This window comes from Rhinoraja longicauda, chromosome 1 (assembly GCF_053455715.1).
Source record: "Rhinoraja longicauda isolate Sanriku21f chromosome 1, sRhiLon1.1, whole genome shotgun sequence".
NCBI lineage: Eukaryota > Metazoa > Chordata > Chondrichthyes > Rajiformes > Arhynchobatidae > Rhinoraja > Rhinoraja longicauda.
Genome location: NC_135953.1, coordinates 137,957,455 through 137,978,231, shown reverse-complemented (window position 1 = coordinate 137,978,231; position 20,777 = coordinate 137,957,455). Strand labels below are relative to the sequence as shown.

At 46.3% G+C, this 20,777-nt stretch overlaps 1 protein-coding gene across 5 annotated transcripts in view; it reads right to left on the bottom strand.

Moving 5' to 3' along the window:
* The window catches only part of sorcs2 (sortilin-related VPS10 domain containing receptor 2), a 658,785-nt gene that overhangs the window by 7,773 nt on the left and 630,235 nt on the right, over positions 1 to 20,777 (bottom strand). For all 5 annotated transcript variants that reach the window (XM_078407113.1, XM_078407120.1, XM_078407131.1 and 2 more), the window contains 6 exons: positions 18,113 to 18,246; positions 17,880 to 18,003; positions 15,961 to 16,073; positions 10,534 to 10,659; positions 9,610 to 9,709; positions 7,154 to 7,256 (listed from right to left, as the gene is read on the bottom strand). In XM_078407113.1, coding sequence (XP_078263239.1) covers positions 7,154 to 7,256; positions 9,610 to 9,709; positions 10,534 to 10,659; positions 15,961 to 16,073; positions 17,880 to 18,003; positions 18,113 to 18,246 — 700 coding nt within the window. The remainder of the gene's footprint in view (positions 1 to 7,153; positions 7,257 to 9,609; positions 9,710 to 10,533; positions 10,660 to 15,960; positions 16,074 to 17,879; positions 18,004 to 18,112; positions 18,247 to 20,777) is intronic.

Genomic DNA, 20,777 nt, shown 5'->3' with positions numbered 1-20,777 from the left:
CATCTCGGGAGAGAAGGAATGGGTGACGTTTCGGGTCGAGACCCTTCTATGTAAACGGCCTTGTTGCGGATGGATACAGGATTCTCAAGGTTTGGTGCATTTGCTCACATCCAAATGAATTGGGTTTCCGATTATTCACCAGATGGTGGACAGGAAACGTTCAGCCACTCAGAGTAGGCGAGTTTTGACTTTCTCCGGAGTTCATGGTGATGTATCTAGTTAAGAATCTGGTAAATCGTGGCCAGCTCCACAGTCCTGATGGTGAGGTTATTGGCAGCCATGAAATTATTGTGTCCTGTCGAATTGATCGTTACCTGCTTTCCATTGTTCACCTCTGGCTGTTTTGCCATCAGCTTGTTTGCAACTTTATAATCTGTACCTCTCATCTGTCCTGATACCTCCATATATGGACCCGAGTCAAATTCGCTCCAACGCAGCAATTTAGCATGGTTTATTATTTTAAAATGCATTCTGGACACAAGTTAGTGTTGCTGATTAAATAGTGGCACGGAATTTCCACAACACCTTGACAGAACCAACAACATTTCTGACATGAAAGCCAATAACATGTTTGACAGTGCACGGTGGCGCAGCGGTACAGTTGTTGCCTTACAGCGCCAGAGACCCGGGTTTGTTCCTGACTGCGGGTGTTGTCTGTACGGAGTTTGTACGTTCTCCCCGTGACCGCATGGGTTTTCTCCGGGTGCTCCGGTTTTCCTCTACACTCCAAAGACGTACAGGTCTGTAGGTTAATTGGCTTCTGCAAATTGACCCTGGTGCGTAGGATAGTGCTAATGTGCGGGGATCGCTGGTCGGCGAGGACTCGGTGGGCCGAAGGGCCTGTTTCTGCGCTGTATCTCTAAAACTAAAAACATCGCAAGTGCTGCACTAAACTATCATCCCAGGCTTTGTGCTCTATTCCCTTGACTTGAACCCGCTGATGGTGGTGGAACACTGTTACAGTGCCATCGTTGATATTTGGCCGTATGGTTCATCCACACCTAGGGTTGCCAACTATCTCACTCCCAAATAAGGGACAAGGTGACGTCACCGCCCCGCGCCCCACATGACCTCACCCACCCAGCCAGGAGGCGGGTTGCTACGCAACCTCCATTAGGCGGTGCCCAGGCCTCCGGACCTACACTGTCCGGACCTACACTGTCCGGCCCTACATTGTCTGGAATTAAAGCGTCCAGGCCTACAGCGTCCGGGCCTACAGCACCCCCCCGGGCCTAATACGGAACTAGGGCAAACCCTTTCGGGACAAACCAATTTAATGGAGAATGGGGTTGAGAGTGAGAGATAGATCAGCCATGATTTAAGTGGCGAAGTGATAAAGAAATACACGTTTTACCTTATGTTTTGCTGGCTACAGGGACCATCTACATCTTCTGGATATGCTGCTGGTGGTCATCATATAAGATCATTAAGGGATTGGACACGCTAGAAGCAGGAAACATGTTCCCAATGTTGGGGGAGTCCCGAACCAGGGGCCACAGTTTAGGAATAAGGGGTAGGCCATTTAGAACGGAGATGAAGAAAAACCTTTTCACACAGAGAGTTGTGAAGCTGTGGAACTCTCCGCCTCAGAAGGCAGTGGAGGCCAATTCCCTGGATGTTTTCAAGAGAGAGTTAGATAGAGCTCTTAAGGATAGCGGAGTCAAGGGATATGGGGAGAAGGGCAGGAACGGGGTACTGATTGTGGATGATCAGCCATGATCACGGTGAATGGCGGTGCTGGCTCGAAGGGCCGAATGGCCTACTCCTGCACCTCTTGTCTATTGTCTATTATCAGGAAAATAACTTTTTATTTTCCTTTTGTTTATTGACCTAATTCATCTCCCCCTATTCGCAATTCTCCAGCTAGGTCAACTCTGATTAACAATTATTCATCACCCTCCAATGGTATTGACGTTGCCTGTATATTCTTGGTCTGTACTCTCCCATCCCCATTCCGCCCCCTCTCTGCAACCTTAAACTGTGTTCTCACTTTTCCATTCCAACAGAAGGAACAGAAGTTTCTCTCTCCAACAATGTTACCGGATCATCTGAGAATCTCCAGCATTTTCAATTATTATTTCCGATTTCCAGTTTCTGTAGTTTGTCTGGGATTTTTTCTTACCACTGTGTTGTGTTGGGGTCGTAGAAGCCCCGGTCTCCATCAACAGTCTGACTGCTAAGTGAATTGAACAAAACCTCTTCCAATTCACGAAGCTTGCCAATAACTCTGTCAGCAATTCCCTGGCATCAGAAACATTGGAATAGTGACTTGTGTGCAGAAGGAAGTTGAAATTGTGCATCAGTGGGGGGTCTTTCCCAGCTGTGTGGAATAGGAAGTGTGGTCTGTTAAATATGTTAAATATAGAAAGGGAAGACAGTCAGAACTAGGGTTGCCAACTTTCTCACTCCAAAATAAGGGACAAAAGGTTACGTCACCGCTCCACCTCACCCAGCCAGCAGCCACGTGCTCCCGCTCCACCAATGGCGGCCGCCTGGGCCGGGAGGCAGGTTGCTACGTGACCCCCATTATGCGGCGCCCGGGCCTCCGGGCCTCCGGGCCTACACTGTCCAGGCCCTACAGCGGCCCCCGGGCCTACAGTGTCCAGGCCTACAGTGTCCGGACCTACAGTGTCTGGGCCTACAGTGTCCGGGCCTACAGTGTCCGGGCCTACAGTGGCCAGGCCTACAGTGTCCGGGCCTACACTGTCCAGGCCTACAGTGTCCAGGCCTACAGTGTCTGGACCTACACTGTCCGGACCTAATATGGGACAAACCAATTTTGCCCAATATACGGGATGTCTCGGCAAATACGGGACAGTTGGCAACCCTAGTCACAACCTTTGGACGGACCTAGCGACCTTCACTGCTAGGCCGGGCTGCCAACGCCATTTCCCACACATTGCCTCCTCACCTGTTTCTAGTCAGGGCTACTGATGCCACCCCTGGCTCATAGCACCACCCAGGCCACTTCCAGGCTGGACTGCGAACACCACCCCCGGCCCACACCACCACCTTGGCAACTACAAGGTTAGGCCTACTGACTTTCATCACCAGGCCAGGCTGCCAACACCACCCCCGGCCCACACTGCCAACCCTGGCAATTTCCAGGCTGGGCCTGCCGACCTTTATCACCAGGCCAGGCTGCCAACTCTACCACCGGCCCGCACCGCCCTCCTGACTGCTGCTAGGCTGGGCTGCCTCCCTACCTGCCTCCTGACCGGAGCCACTGCTGCCACCACTGGCCCACACAGCTTCCTCTGCCGTGGCCAGGCCGCGCCTGCCGCCGCCACCGCCGCCTCTCACCTGCACTCCAGCCACCCGCGGGCCACGACCAATGACTCCGCCAATCCTCGCCTCAACTCACCTGGATTCTAGGCTCAGTTCCGTACGGATATTCTCAAGAAGAGTTTTGACCTGAAACGTCACGTACTGTATCTATGTACAAAGTTAGACACAGAATGCTAGAGTAACAAGGGCGGTCACGGTGGCACAACAGTAGAGTTGCTGCCTTACAGCGAATGCAGCGCTGGAAACCCATATTCGATCCCGATTACGGGCGCTGTCTGTACGGAGTTTGCATGTTCTCACCGTGACCTGCGTGGGTTTTCTCCGAGATCTTCGGTTTCCTCCCACACTCTAAAGACGTACAGGTTTGAAGGTTAATTGGCTGGGCAAATGTAAAAATTGTCCCTAGTGGGTGTACGGTAATGCTAATGTGCGGGTATCTCTGGTCGGCGCGGACCCGATGGGCCGAAGGGCCTGTTTCCACGATGTATCCATAAACTAAACTAAACTAAACTCAGCAGGCTGGGCAGCATCTCTGGATAGAAAGAATGGGTGACGTTTCGGGTCTGAAGAAGGGCCTCAATCCACCGGTCCCTCTGAGTTACTCCAGCATTTTGTGTCAACAAAAGGTTTTTTTCCTATCTACCCAATCTATACCTCTTGTGATTTTATAAACCTTTACCAAATGCTCACTTAGCTCTCATGGTTGCTGAATCAATACAGTTCAATGTGGTAAGGAACAAACACTTATGTTATTTTGTTATAGTCCAGGAGGAATGAGTGACCTTAATCGGCAATTACAGACACCATTCTCCCACTCTATGGTCTGTTATAATGAGGGTTTACTGTATTATGAAAATAAATGGAAAAGATTACAGATGCTGGATTTGCACTGCATGTAATTTGGTCTTGAAATGCTATGATGTGCTTTTGGACTTGAAGTTGTACAGGGCCCTAGTGAGACCGCACCTGGAGTACCGTGTGCAGTTTTGGTCTCCACATTTGAGGAAGGATATTCTTGCTATTGAGAGCGTGCAGCGTAGGTTTACTAGGTTAATTCCCGGAATGGCGGGACTGTCATATGTTGAAAGACTGGAGCGACTAGGCTTGTATACACTGGAATTTAGGAGGATGAGAGGAGATCTTATCGAAACGTATAAGATTATTAAGGGGTTGCACACGTTAGAGACGTTAGAGGGGGGGAAGGGGAGGGGGGAGGGGGAGAGGGAGGGGGAGGGGGGGAAGAGGGGAAGGGGAGGGGGAGGGGGCAAGAGAGTGAGAGGTTTGGGCCCAACGGGTCCACGGTCTAGTTCTTTATAAGTTGCTAAGTAATTTGAGATGTATTATAAGTTCATAAATGTTGCCACATACATGTAGTGTACATCTATAATTTTCTCTAATGATGTGCCATCTTCAATTGCTTACATGGATCACTATCAATCAGCTATTGATTTTTTAGAGACGGTTCTTGGGGTCAGAATGAAGCCCTCATTGCTGTCCAATCAACACAGTTCAATGTGGTAAGGAACAAGCACTTCAGTTATTTTTTATGATCGTGTCCAGGACGAATGAGTGACCTTTACAATCCCAAGTTCCAAGGCATAAATCAAACGAAGTGCTCCCATCTCTCAGTGCAACTAGTGCTAAAATTCAATGAGCATGCCGATACTTGGATAGAAAGCATTGCGGAGAATTGTCGTTGTTGGTAATTTAAAGGCCAAACATATGCAGAGGACAGTTTATCCCTGTATTTTTAGCATTTGCTTTATCCAGCTATCTATATTATATTACTAAAAATCTTATCTTGTATATATACACATATATATATATATACATACACATAAATATATATATATACATACACAAAAAAAAAAATATATATATATATATATGTATGTATGTTCCCGAAATACAGCCAAAACACTTTTAGGGGCACCTTACTCACCATTTGCCAGCGGTGTGCAGTATCACGTTTCGTTCAAATTGTTGCGCTACCGTGTACCGTTTTGGCTGTATTTCGGACACATACCCCATAAAATAAACATTGCTTCGAGCCAGCACCACCATTCACCGTTATCATGGCTGATCATCCACAATCAGTACCCCGTTTCTGCCTTCTCCCCATATCCCTTGACTCCGCTATCATTAAGAGCTCTATCTAATTCTTTCTTGAAAGCATCCAGGGAATTGGCCTCCACTGCCATCTGAGGCAGAGAATTCCACAGCTTCACAACTCAGAGTGAAAAAGTTTTTCCTCATCTCTGTTCTAAATGACCTACCCTTTATTCTTAAACTGTGGCCCCTGGTTCTGGACTCCCTCAACATCGGGAACATGTTTCCTGCCTCTAGCGTGTCCAATCCCTTAATAATCTTATTTGTTTCAATAAGACCCCTCTCATCCTTCTAAATTCCAGAATATACAAGCCCTGTCGCTCCAGTCTTTCAATATACGGCAGTCCTGCCATTCTGGGAATTAACCTAGTAAACCTATGCTGCATTCCCTCAATAGTAAGAATGTCCTTCCTCAAATTTGGAGACCAAAACTGCACACAATACTCCAGGTGTGCTCTCACTAGGGCCCTGTACAACTGCAGAAGGACCTCTTTGCTCCTATACTCAACTCCTCTTGTTATGAAGGCCAACATTCCATTGGCTTTCTTCACTGCCTGCTGTACCTGCATGCTAACTTTCAATGACTGATGAACTAGGACAGTCTGAAGAAGGGCCCCGACCTGAAATGTCACTTATCCATTTCCTCCTTAGTTGCTGCCTGACCTACTGAGTTCCTCTAGCAATTTGTGTTTTGCACAAGATTTCAGTATCTGTGGTTCCTTGTATCTCCCTCCTCTCTTTGCAGTCTCTTCATCTTGATCACTTATTAATTGGACGCACTCTTCAACATGGAATATCTCATTCTGAAGGCTATCCTGAATGCATTATGTTCTTTCCTGCAGGACACGCTGGTGGCCATTTTGCCTGAGCAAACCTCTGCCAGTGGAGGAAGAGACCTCTTTTAAAACCTACTCCCTAATGACACAGACCATGGACTCCTCAGTCATTGAGTGATACAGTGTGGAAACACGCCCTTCGGCCCAACTTCCCCACACTGGCCAACATGTCCCAGCTACACTGGTCCCACTTGCCTGCGCTTGGTCAATATCCCTCCAAACCTGTCCTATCCATGTACCTGTCTAACTGTTTATTAAACTTTGAGGTAGTCCCACCTTCAACTTCCTGCAATGGTAGCTTGTTCCATACACCCACCACCCTTTGTGTGAAAAAGTTTACCCCTCAGATTCCTATTAGGGGTAAAGGACCTCAGTGAAAAGGTTGGAGGTAATGTTCGATCAGGTTTCCACTTATCTCATTCTATCACATTCTACACATCTTGTATGATACCAGCAGGAGAAGCTTCCTTGGCTGGGTTAGGCCGTTACATTCTTGACCAAGGTACAAGACTGTTTCATCAAAAACACAGAAACATAGAAAAGAGCCAGCACTGCCATTCACTGTGATCATGGCTGATCATCCACGATCAGTAACCCGCACCTGCCTTCTCCCCATATCCCTTGATTCCGCTATCCCCTAGAGCTCTATCTAACTCTCTTTTAAATTAATCCAGTGAATCGGCCTCCACTGCCCTCTGTGGCAGAGAATTCCACAAATTCACAACTCTCTGGGTGAAAAAGATTTTTCTCGTCTCACTTTTAAATGGCCTTCCCTTTATTCTTAGACTGTGTCCCCTGGTTCTGGACTCCCCCAACATTGGGAACATTTTTTTCCTGCATCTAGCTTGCCCAGTCCTTTCAAAAAAAAAAAAATTACACATTTTATTTAATGTTGGAACCTTTTGACCAAAAGCACTTACCTTTTCAACTTGTGCAAGATGAAAGCTCCCACGACCATCAGGCAGATCACAAACATCACCACGACCACCCACACACCTTTCCCTCCAAAGTTTTTCTGGGAAACTGAAGGAAAAAAATGTGACATAATACTGAAGACTAATAATCCGATATCAAATTATAACATTTGGCTTTCTGTCCTTGAGCAAGTCCCCTAAAAAAACTAATTATCCTTATGTACAAAAACAGGAATTTAATATAAAAATATTGTTCTAAATGTATTTCACAAATGAGATTAAATATGATATCAATGGATGGGAATTGGCATTTAATATTTACTCCCTGTGGACCAACATCATAATATATATATATATAAATTCAATGCATCAATACAATTGGATGGGCCGAATGGTCTAATTCTTCTTCCATGTCCTCTGATCACTGAACGGCAACAGGCTCCGAATTTGCACCAATCTTACGAGCAGGACATAGGAACATAGAAAATAGGTGCAGGAAGTTGCCATTTGGCCCTTCGAGCCAGCACCGCCATTCATTGTGATCATAGCTGAAGAAGGATCTCGACCCGAAACGTCACCCATTCCTTCTCCCCTGAGATGCTGCCTAACCTGCTGAGTTACTCTAGCATTTTGTGAATAAATACCTTCGATTTGTACCAGCATTTGCAGTTATTTTCTTACATTTGTTTACAGTGTACTATGTACACAGTGAACAGGTACTTTGGATCTGACTTCACTAAGGAAGACACTAACAATCTCCCAGATGTTCTAGTGGCCAGAGATCCTAGGGTGACGGAGGAACTGAAGGAAATTCACATTAGGCAGGAAGTGGTGTTGGGTAGACTGATGGGACTGAAGGCTGATAAATCCCCAGGGCCTGATGGTCTGCATCCCAGGGTACTTTAGGAGGTGGCTCTAGAAATTGTGGACGCATTGATGATCATTTTCCAATGTTCTATAGATTCAGGATCAGTTCCTGCGGATTGAAGGGTAGCTAATGTTATCCCACTTTTTAAGAAAGGAGGGAGAGAGAAAACGGGAAATTATAGACCAGTTAGCCTGACATCAGTGGTGGGGAAGATGCTGGAGTCAATTATAAAAGAAGAAATTGCGGAGCATTTGGATAGTAGTAACAGTCAGCATGGATTTACGAAGGGGAAATCATGCTTGACTAATCTTCTGGAATTTTTTGAGGATGTAACTAGGAAAATGGATAAGGGAGAGCCAGTGGATGTAGTGTACCTGGACTTTCAGAAAGCCTTTGATAAAGTCCCACATGGGAGATTAGTGGGCAAGATTAGAGCACATGGTATTGGGGGTAGGGTACTGACATGGATAGAAAATTGGTTGGCAGACAGGAAACAAAGAGTAGGGATTAACGGGTGCCTTTCAGAATGGCAGGCAGTGACTAGTGGGGTACCGCAAGGCTCGGTGCTGGGACCGCAGCTATTTACAATATACATTAATGACTTAGATGAAGGGATTAAAAGTAACATTAGCAAATTTGCAGATGACACAAAGCTGGGTGGCAGTGTGAACTGTGAGGAGGATGCTATGAGGATTCAGGGTGACTTGGACAGGTTGTGTGAGTGGGCAGATGCAGTTTAATGTGGATAAATGTGAGGTTATCCACTTTGGTGGTAAGAACAGGAAGGCAGATTAATATCTGAATGGTGTCAAGTTAGGAAATGGGGAAGTACAAAGAGATCTGGGTGTCTTTGTTCATCAGTCACTTAAAGTTAGCATGCAGGTACAGCAGGCAGTGAAGAAAGCTAATGGCATGTTGGCCTTTATGACAAGAGGAGTTGAGTATAGGAGCAAAGAGGTCCTTCTGCAGTTGTACCGGGCCCTGGTGAGAGCACACCTGGAGTACTGTGTGCAGTTTTGGTCTCCAAATTTAAGGAAGGACATTCTTGCTATTGAGGGAGTGCAGCATAGGTTCACTAGGTTAATTCCCGGAATGGCGGGACTGTCGTATGTTGAAAGACTGGAGCGGCTAGGCTTGTATACACTGGAATTTAGAAGGGTGAGAGGGGATCTTATTGAAACATATAAGATTATTAAGGGATTGGACACGTTAGAGGCAGGAAACATGTTCCCAATGTTGGGGGACATGTTTCCTGCCTCTAATGTGTCCAACCCCTTAATAATCTTATATATGAACATTGACTTCTCTAACTTCAAATAGCCCTTGCTTTCCCTCTCTCTCCATCCCCTCCCCCTTCCCAGGTCTCCCACCAGTCTCACTGTCTCCGACTACATTCTATCTTTTTCCCACCCCCCTCCCCTGACATCAGTCTGAAGAAGGGTCTCGACCCAAAAGGTCACCCATTCCTTCTCTCCCGAGATGCTGCCTGACCCGCTGAGTTACTCCAGCATTTTGTGTCTACCTTACATTAGGACCTAACTTAATTTCGATAACTTCCAAGCCTGCTTTAATGCGACTCGTGTTGTGACCATACCTGCCCTGTAATCAGCCAACGTGACAGTCACTTCAACCCCTGGTTTTAGAGAAATCTTTACTTGGTTTTCCGTCAGAGCCTCGATTAAAGAATCGATTCCCTGTTTGGAGAAAAATAAAGCATAACAAAACCATTAACTGAATGAATAAGTGCAGAGCTGAAGGTCACTAAACATCATTCTCAGGAGCAGCAATTTTAACCAGACATCATAGCAGCTCTCACTCAGATTAATGGGGTAATTTAGTGGCAATAACCACACAAAGAGTAAATAAAATAAGCCATTTGATATGATGTTCATCGTAAATTTATGAAAGCATATTTAGTATTGGACTAAAATATTTTACCTTTCCTCCTCCATTATTTACCAATAGAGTCATAGATTGATCCAGTGTGGAAACAGGTAGTATAAGAAAATGACTGCAGATGCTGGTACAAATCGAAGGTATTTATTCACAAAATGCTGGAGTAACTCAGCAGGTCAGGCAGCATCTCAGGAGAGAAGGAATGGGTGACGTTTCGGGTCGAGACCCTTCTTCAGACTGATGTCTGGGGGGCGGGACAAAGGAAAGAAATAGGTGGAGACAGGAAGACAGAGGGAGATCTGGGAAGGAGGAGGGGAAGAGAGGGACAGAAGAACTATCCAAAGGGACAGTTCTATCTAGAGGGACAGAAGAACTATCTTCGGCCCAACTTGCCCACTCCCAGCTACACTAGTCCCACCTGCCTGTGTTTGGTCCATATCCCTCCAAACCTGTCCCATCCATGTCCCCGTCTAACTGTTTCCTAAATGTTGGGATAGTCTCTGCCTCCACTACCTCCTCTGGCAGGTTGTTCAAGTAATCATCCTTGATAAAATCAACGCTATAGAATTGGCTGTTCTCACGCATATTTGCACGACCAGATTTACAGCATCACGGCTGGTACCTTGTCAGTGGTTGTATTCCTTTTCCTCTTTGGTCTCTCTGGTGGCGGAAGCAGGTACAGTTCTGCTGTGGTGGGTAAGCCTATTCTTACCACAGTTAGCAGTAGTTCTTCAGGGATGCCTGTTGTCTGTAACAACAAGACTACATTAGTATCATTATAGACAATAGACAATAGACAATAGGTGCAGGAGTAGGCCATTCAGCCCTTCGAGCCAGCACCGCCATTCAATGCGATCATGGCTGATCACTCTCAATCAGTACCCCGTTCCTGCCTTCTCCCCATACCCCCTCACTCCACTATCCTTAAGAGCTCTATCCAGCTCTCTCTTGAAAGCATCCAACGAACTGGCCTCCACTGCCTTCTGAGGCAGAGAATTCCACACCTTCACCACTCTCTGACTGAAAAAGTTCTTCCTCATCTCCGTTCTAAATGGCCTACCCCTTATTCTTAAACTGTGGCCCCTTGTTCTGGACTCCCCCAACATTGGGAACATGTTTCCTGCCTCTAATGTGTCCAATCCCCTAATTATCTTATATGTTTCAATAAGATCCCCCCTCATCCTTCTAAATTCCAGTGTATACAAGCCTAATTGCTCCAGCCTTTCAACATACGACAGTCCCGCCATTCCGGGAATTAACCTAGTGAACCTACGCTGCACGCCCTCAATAGCAAGAATATCCTTCCTCAAATTTGGAGACCAAAACTGCACACAGTACTCCAGGTGCGGTCTCACCAGGGCCCGGTACAACTGTAGAAGGACCTCTTTGCTCCTATACTCAACTCCTCTTGTTATGAAGGCCAACATTCCATTTGCTTTCTTCACTGCCTGCTGTGCCTGCATGCTTCCTTTCAGTGACTGATGCACTAGGACACCCAGATCTCGTTGAACATCCCCTCTTCCTAACTTGACACCATTCAGATAATAATCTGCCTTTCTATTCTTACTTCCAAAGTGAATAACCTCACATTTATCTACATTAAACTGCATCTGCCATGTATCCGCCCACTCACACAACCTGTCCAAGTCACCCTGCAGCCTTATTGCATCTTCCTCACAATTCACACTACCCCCCAGCTTAGTATCATCTGCAAATTTGCTAATGGTACTTTTAATCCCTTCATCTAAGTCATTAACGTATATCGACAATAGACAATAGGTGCAGGAATAGGCCATTCGGTCCTTCGAGCCAGCACCGCCATTTACTGTGATCATGGCTGATCAGTCACAATCAGTACCTCGTTCCTGCATTTTCCCCATATTCCTTGACTCCGCTATCTTCAAGAGTTCTGTCTAACTCTCTCTTGAAAGCATCCCGTGAATAGGCCTCCACGGCCTTCTGAGGCAGAGAATTCCACAGATTCACAACTCTCTGACTGAAAAAGTTTTTCCTCATCTCCGTTCTAAATGTCCTACCCCTTATTCTTAAACTGTGGCCCCTGGTTCAGGATTCCCCCAACATTGGGAACATGTTTCCTGCCTCTAGCATGTCGAATCGCTTAATAATCTTATGTGTTTCAATAAAATTCCCCCTCATCCTTCTAAATTCCAGTGTATACAAGCCATTCTCCATTCTTTCTACTCCCTAGCGTTTGAGGCCCTCTGAGGGGGTGTTGTGAACTGTTTATGTATGTGCTGTTATGTTTGTATGCCATTGTATGTTCGTTCTTAGTACCTGAACTGATGTACAGCACTTTGGTCAACGTGGGTTGTTTTTAAACGTGCCATACAAATAAAATTGACTTGACTTGACTTGACTTTCAACTCAAATTTTAAACTCTTTTCCATTGACATTATTCTAATCCCATTCAAATAATGGGATGGAATGCAAGTTACCTTTGTGTCCTGGATGAAATAACTATTAACGAACTGGCTATTAAAAATAGTTGTTAAATGGACACCACTTCAATTGGTCACCATGCCAAAATGTGAGGTGTAGTGAGGAACTGCAGACGCTGGTTTAAACCGAAGATGGACGCAACATGCTGGAGTAACTCAGCAGGACAGGCAGCATCACTGGAGCAAAGGAATGGACGACGTTTTGGGTCGAGACCCTTCTTCAGACCAAAATGTTTATGCCAAAATGTTAACAACGTACAGTATATGAAGTTGAATGAAACATCATCTCAGTTTAAGCACCTCAAAGGAAATTCCAAATATAATGTGTGATGTGAATGTGAACAGTGAATTCAAACATGGACTTCGTAAGGGAAGATTCACAAGAATACAGGAAGAGGATAAGGAAATGTGCCAAGTTGTTGTTATGGACAGCACATGTGTAACGGTTGGGTAGCTCCTGTCTTGTAGCTGTCTGCGATAATGAGAGACGCAAGCACAGCTTATTTCCAGATTTTTACATTCTTGCACGATAAAACAACCAATATATGTATCGTGGGGCAGACAAAATTGTCAGTGTAATTTTCAGGGCAAAGGTTACATTCTTTGGTTGATTGTGACGGGTGAAATGTGATCTAATCATGCATAATTACTTGTGTCGGAAGGAACCGCAGATGCTGGCTTGAACCGAAGATAGACACAAAAAGCTGGAGTCATATGTTGAAAGACTGGAGCGACTAGGCTTGTATACACTGGAATTTAGAAGGATGAGAGGAGATCTTATCGAAACATATAAGATTATTAAGGGGTTGGACACGTTAGAGGCAGGAAACATGTTCCCAATGTTGGGGGAGTCCAGAACCAGGGGCCACAGTTTAAGAATAAGGGGTAGGCCATTTAGAACGGAGATGAGGAAAAACTTTTTCAGTCAGAGAGTTGTAAATTTGTGGAATTCTCTGCCTCAGAAGGCAGTGGAGGCCAAATCTCTGAATGCATTCAAGAGAGAGCTAGATAGAGCTCTTAAGGATAGCAGAGTCAGGGTGTATGGGAAGAAGGCAGGAACGGGGTACTGATTGAGAATGATCAGCCATGATCACATTAAATGGTGGTGCTGGCTCAAAGGGCCGAATGGCCTACGCCTGCACAAAATATATATTTTTTAAAAGTAACTCAGTGGGACAGGGGGCATCTCTGGAGAGAAGGAATGGGTGACGTTTCGGGCCGAGACCCTTCTTCAGACTAGTTAGGCAACAGCAGAAGATGCAACACCCGTCCCTATACCTCCTCCCTCGACTCTGTCCAGTCCTTTCAGGTGAGGCAGAGGTTCACTTGCACCTCCTCCAACCTCATCTACTGTATCCGTTGTTCAAGATGTGGACTCGTATACATCGGCGAGACCAAACGCAGACTGGGCGATCGTATCGCTGAACACCTTTGCACAGTCCGCCTGGAACTACCTGATCTCCCGGTTGCCAAACATTTTAATTCCCCTGCCCATTCCCACACTGACCTTTCTGTCCTTGGTCACCTCCATTGTCAGAGTGAGGCTAAACGCAAATTGGATGAACAACGTCTCATATTCCGCTCGGGCAGCTTATAGCCCAGTGGTACGAATATTGATTTCACTAACTTCAAGTAACCCCGGCATCCCCTCTCTCTCCACCCCTCCCCACCCAAGTCGCACCAGCTTCTCATTTTCACCCAACAATCAGCTAACAATGGCCTGTTTCCTTTATCACCGTTACTTTTTTGCATATCTTTCATTCAAGAGAGAGCTAGATAGAGCTCTTAAGGATAGCGGAGTCAGGGGGTATGGGGAGAAGGCAGGAACGGGGTACTGATTGTGGATGATCAGCCATGATCACATTGAATGGTGGTGCTGGCTCGAAGGGCCGAATGGCCTACTCCTGCACCTATTGTCTATTGTTGTTTACCTCACCACATCTCTCATTTCCCTTATCGCTAACTAGTCTGATAAAGGGTATCGACCCGAAACGTCACCCATTCCTTCTCTCCGGAGATGCTGCCTGTCCCGCTGAGTTACTCCAGCTTTTTGTGTCTATCTTATGCATAATTACTTGACCAATATTTAAGTCTCTAAACAGTCATTGATACTGAAATTTAGTTTGTGAAAGGGGCTGGATATAAGTAGTAGTGGAAAGGAAAGAAATTCCAAGGCAGTGGGAAGGAAGTAGGACGAGCTTGGTTGGACTTGGTTGGACCAACATGGAAATGATTAGTTGGGCATCCTCTGTCGGTGCTGTGATCATTCTGTGATTCAAGAGCAGCACGGTAGCGCAGCGGTAGAGTTGCTGCTTTACAGCGAATGCAGCGCCGGAGACTCAGGTTCGATCCTGACTACAGGTGCTGCACTGTAAGGAGTTTGTACGTTCTCCCCGTGACCTGCGTGGGTTTTCTCCGAGATCTTCGGTTTCCTCCCACACTCCAAAGACGTGCAGGTATGTAGGTTAATTGGCTGGGTAAATGTAAAAATTGTCCCTAGTGGGTGTAGGATAGTGTTAATGTACGGGGATCGCTGGGCGGCACGGACTTGGTGGGCCGAAAAGGCCTGTTTCCGGCTGTATATATATGATATGATATGATATGAAATGTGCTGTAAAGATGCCGGAAGATAACGTAGCCTTTGTCACACTTGGGTATATTTTTAACTTGAGCAAAAATGACCATTTGTAGAAATGGTATTTTCCTTCTCCTTTCTCGATTGATATAGAAACATAGAAAATAGGTGCTGGAGGAGGCCATTCGGCCCTTTGAGCCAGTACCGCCATTCATTGTGATCATGGCTGATCATCCACAATCAGTAACCAGTGCCTGCCTTCTCCCCATATCCCCAATGTTCTATCTATCTCTCTTTTAAATTCATCCAGTGAATTGGCCTCCACTGCCTTCTGTGGCACAGAATTCCACAAATTCACAACTCTCTGGGTGAAAAAGTTTTTTCTCATCTCACTTTAAAATGGCCTCCCCTTTATTCTTAGACTGTGGCCCCTGGTTCTGGACTCCCCCAACATTGGGAACATTTTTCTTGCATCTGGCTTGTCCAGTCGTTTTATAATTTTATATGTTTCTATATGATCCACTCTCATCCTTCTAAATTCCAGTGAACACAAGCCCAGTCTTTCAAATCTTTCCTCATATGACAGTTCCGCCATCCCGGGGATTAACCTCGTGAACCTATGCTGCACTTCCTCACTAGCAAGGATGTCCTTCCTCAAATTACCAGGGTTCCCCTATACAACTGCAGAAGGACCTCTTTACTCCTATACTCCTATACTCAAATCCTCTCATTATGAAGGCCAACATGCCATTAGCTTTCTTCACTGCCTGCTGTACCTGCATGTTTACTTTGAGTGACTGGTGTACAAGGACACCCAGGTCTCGTTGCACTTCCCGTTTACCTAATCTGACACCATTGAGATAATAATCTGCCTCCTTGTTTTTGCCACCAAAGTGGAAAACCTCACATTTATCTACATTATACTTCATCAGCCATGCATCTGCCCACTCACCCAACCTGTCCAAGTCTGCAACATTCTATCGTACTACGATGGAAATATATTTTAATCGAATACCTCTGCCAAAATCCTTGATATAACCTGTCCAATATCTTCTCTCCACTCTGGGACATTAGGGTTGTAACTATCAATGTTCTGAGAAAATTCAAGAGGTAGGACTTCCAACTGATCTGAAAAAGACAAGGTTAGTTTAGTCTTGTGATCCAGCATGAAAAAGTCAGCCAAGGTTCAAGGGAAGAGTGTGGGGAGAAAAGGTAAGTGGGGCAGGGGGTGGGGGAGAATTGTTGGGGGGAGAAAGGGAGGTGTTTGTGGTGTTACCTAAAATTTGGAGAATTCAATGGTCATTCACATTCACAACCACTCTTAAAGGTGGCAGGATAGATAAATAATGAGGTTAAGATGGTATATGGTTAGGGTTGCCAACTTCCTCACTCCCAAATAAGGGACAAAGGGTGATGTCACCGCCCCCCACGTGACCTCACCCAGCCAGCGGCCACGTGATCCCGCTCCACCAACAGCGGCTGCCCGGGCCGGGAGGCGGGTTGCTATGCAACCTCCGTTACGCGATGCTCGGGCTTCTGGGCCTACACTGTCTGGGACTACAGCAGCCCTCAGGCTACAGTGTGCGGCCCTACAGTGTCCAGACCTAGAGTGTCCGGGTCTACAGTTGACGTGTTGGATGCAGGATAAATGGGCAGGAGTAAAGACCTGAGCGACTTTGACAAGGGCCAAATTATTATGGCCAGACGACTGGGTCACAGCATCTCTGAAACGGCAAGGCTTGTGGGGTGCTCCCGGTCAGCAGTGGTGAGTACCTACCAACAGTGGTCCGAGGAGGGACAAACCACAAACCGGCGACAGGGTGTTGGGCGCCCAAGGCTCATCGATGCGCGAGGGCAACGAAGACATATTAGGCAGGTGGTCATAATGTTTTGGCTCATCGGTGTATTGTTTGACAGTGTTTCTGTCAAAACGTTAATTGGTCATCAGGTCATAAGGAATAGAAATAGAATTAGGCCATTTGGCCCATTTACGTCTATTCCGCCATTCAATCTCTCCCTCCTAACCGCATTCACCTACAATTCTCCTACATCAGTCTGAAGAAGGGTCTCGACCCGAAACGTCACCCATTCCTTCTCTCCTGAGATGCTGCCTGACCTTTTTAGATTTAGATTTAGATTTAGAGATACAGCGCGGAAACAGGCCCTTCGGCCCACCGAGACCGCGCCGCCCAGCGATCCCCGCACACTAACACTACCCTACTCACACTAGGGACAATTTTTACATTTTACCCAGTCAAATAACCTACATACCTGTACGTCTTTGGATTGTGGGAGGAAACCGAAGATCTCGGAGAAAACCCACGTAGGTCACGGGGAGAACGTACAAACTCCGTACAGACGGTGCCTGTAGTCAGGATCGAACCTGAGTCTAAGGCGCCGCATTCGCTGTAAGGCAGCAACTCTACCGCTGCGCCACCGTGCTGCCACACCTGCTTGAGTTATTTGTGAAATAAATACCTTCGCATTCTCCTACAAGGTCATCAGGAACAGGAGTATAAGAAATTAATTGCAGATGCTGGTACAAATCGAAGGTATTTATTCACAAAATGTTGGAGTAACTCAGCAGGTCAGGCAGCATCTCAGGAGAGAAGGAATGGGTGACGTTTCGGGTCGAGACCCTTCTTCAGACTGATGTCAGGGGGGCGGGACAAAGGAAGGATATAGGTGGAGACAGGAAGACAGTGGGAGATCTGGGAAGGAGGAGGGGAAGGGAGGGACAGAAGAACTATCTAAAGTTGGAAAAGTCGATGTTCATACCACTGGGCTGCAAGCTGCCCAGGCGAAATATGAGGTGCTGTTCCTCCAATTTCCGGTGGGCCTCACTATGGAGTAGTTCACTATAACATCTGAAACGTGTAAGTGTTCAGGAGCTGACGTATTCGAAGATTTGGAAAATAACCGTTTTACACTTACCAAATATCCTCACCACTTTCGAGTCCTGAACCATGGAGCTCCCACAGGAAGCCTGGACTGTGACTTTAATCTCACTGTTCTCAGGAAAGCTGGTTATGAGGCTGTTTTCCAGGGTGAGTCGAGGCTGCAAGAGGCGGTACAAAGAAAAACATGGCAACATGGTTAACTTTCCGCTAGTCGTGGCAGCACGCCGCAACTCATCATCAGCGAGGCATTCGTGAAGCGTCACCCACCTTAAGGCTGTCTCCCAGCCACCACTGAAAGACTGTGAGGTTGGAGTTGCGGGGCTGCAACAGTGCTGTCAGGTTCACTTGCTGGTTCCTGCGGATGACTGGCAGTACCTCCAGATGAACGGCCATCAGTGGCGCTGAGGAGACCCGGGACAAAGGAGTCAGCAAATCACCCATCGCGCACATTAAACACAGAAACAGAGAAAATAGGTGCAGGAGGAGGCCATTCGGCCCATTCGATCCAGCACCGCCATTCATTGTGATCATGGCTGATCATCCACAATTAGTAACCAGTGCCTGCTGTTGTAATATATAAGACAAGGGGGATGTTGTGATATTGCTGGGACTACTTTGTGTATCCAAGGACTACTTTGTATGCCTGTGTATATAAATGTATATATCTGTGGAGTGACCACACGGAGTGAGTGACCACACGGAGTGAGTGACCACACGGAGATGAGTGACCACCCGGCGATGAGTGAAATTCCGCAGAGGAGTGACCACCATGATGGCGAAAAAAAAGCAATTGTGTTTAGTTGTGTTATTGGTTTTGTTTGCAAAAAGAAATGGTGTTTTGGTTTTGTTTGTTAAATATATTTTAGGCCTAGAATGGTAAAGAAAACAATTTTATATAAGACAAGGGGGATGTTGTAATATATAAGACAAGGGGGATGTTGTGATATTGCTGGGACTACTTTGTGTATCCAAGGACTACTTTGTATGCCTGTGTATATAAGTGATGGGTGTGATTAGGCGGTCACTCTGGATCCAGGCGGCCTTGGAATAAACAGCCTGGAGTTAAGCTCCACCATGATAACATCTTAAACATGTGTACTCGTGGTCCTTCCAGAGTCACAACAAAGGTACAACAAGTACCGGACCACGAAGTACAACACCTGCCTTCTCCCCATACCCCTTGATTCCACTAGCCCCGAGAGGTATATCTAACATTGCTGTGCAACTAATCAGCATCTGGACAAGAATTGACTTAACAAGGTATTAAACATGTCTTGCATGCATTTGGTTAACCTGTCCACTGCCAAGATTTTTTTTCACTATTGGCCATGGCTTGGCGGGTTTGGTCTAGATCAAGGAGGACTTGACTAAGCCAAAACTACGCCAAATCGAGGATATATCGGCAACGGCACTGAGATGTAAACATTCTGACCTGAGTATGCTCAGATGTTGCACTAAACAGGTTAACCTATTACATTTAGTTTAGTCTACTTTAGAGGCACAGCGCGGAAACAGGCCCTTTCGACCCACCGGGTCCGCGCCGACCAGCGATCCCCGCACATTAACACTATCCTACACACCCACTAGGGACAATTTTTACATTTGCCCAGCCAATTAACCTACAAGCCTGCACGTCTTTGGAGTGTGGGAAGAAACCGACGATCTCGGAGAAAACGCACGCAGGCCACGGGGAGAACGTACAAACTCCTTACAGACAGCAATCGTAGTCGGGATCGAACCCAGGTCTCTGGCGCTGCATTCGCTGTAAGGCAGCAACTCTACCGCTGCGCCACCGTGCCGCAAAATGTTGGAGTCTCATCAATAGGAAAAGCACTGGATGTTAACCTGTCCACTGCCAAGTTTTATTTTCACTTCTGGCCATGACCAGAGTGTACTCGGTGGGGGGTGAGATGGCACTGAACAGGTTAAGGATAGATGGTTGGACATTTTTTGCTGCCGATGGCCAATGTCACGCATTTTCAAGGCATTACTTGTCGCTGTAGACCAGTGCTAAATGTTATCTTGATCTTTCAGCATTCTGGCATGGACTGCTTAATTTTCTGAGGGGACGTGAATGAAATTGGACACTGTGAAGACATCAGCAAACAACCCCATTGATTTCACCTTATGATGGAGCTGAGAAGCTGACCAAGGGTGGTGCTGTATCCTGACATCCTTACAATGGGGTAACTGAGCCGAGTTGATTAGCTTCCACTAACCAGAAACATCTTCCATGGTCCAAAATGTGACTCCAACAATTGGAGCCCATTGACTTCATTCGTGATCATTGTCCATTTTACAAGAATGATCCCAGCAATGAGTGGGTTAACCTACGATGAGCATTTGTCGGCACTGGGCCTGTACTCGCTGGAGTTTAGAAGAATGAGGGGGGGGACCTCATTGAAACGTACAGAAGAGTGAAAGGTTTGGATAGAGTGGATGTGGAGAGGATGTTTCCACTAGTGGGAGAGTCTAGGACCAGAGGGCACAGCTTCAGAATTAAAGGACGTTCTTTTAGGAAGGAGATGAGGAGGAATTTCTTTAGTCAGAAGGTGGTGAATCTGTGGAATTCTTTGCCATGGAAGGCCAAGTCAGTGCACATTTTTAAGGCAGAGGCAGATAGATTCTTGATTAGTATGGGTGTCAGAGGTTATGGGGAGAAGGCAGGAGTATGGGGTTGGGAGGGAGAGATAGATCAGCCATGATTGAATGGCGGAGTAGACTTGATGGGCCGAATGGCCTAATTTTACTCCTATCAATTCTGACCTGATGACCTTGGCTTCAAACTTCATCAAATGCTGCTTTAATGTTCGGGAGAGTCACTGGCACCCTCACTTTAACTCCCAAATTCTATTCTTTGATTACGTTATTGTACTGTGAAAAAGGTTTTTTTGCTGCATACTATCTAGAGAGCGAAAAGACTATACATAAT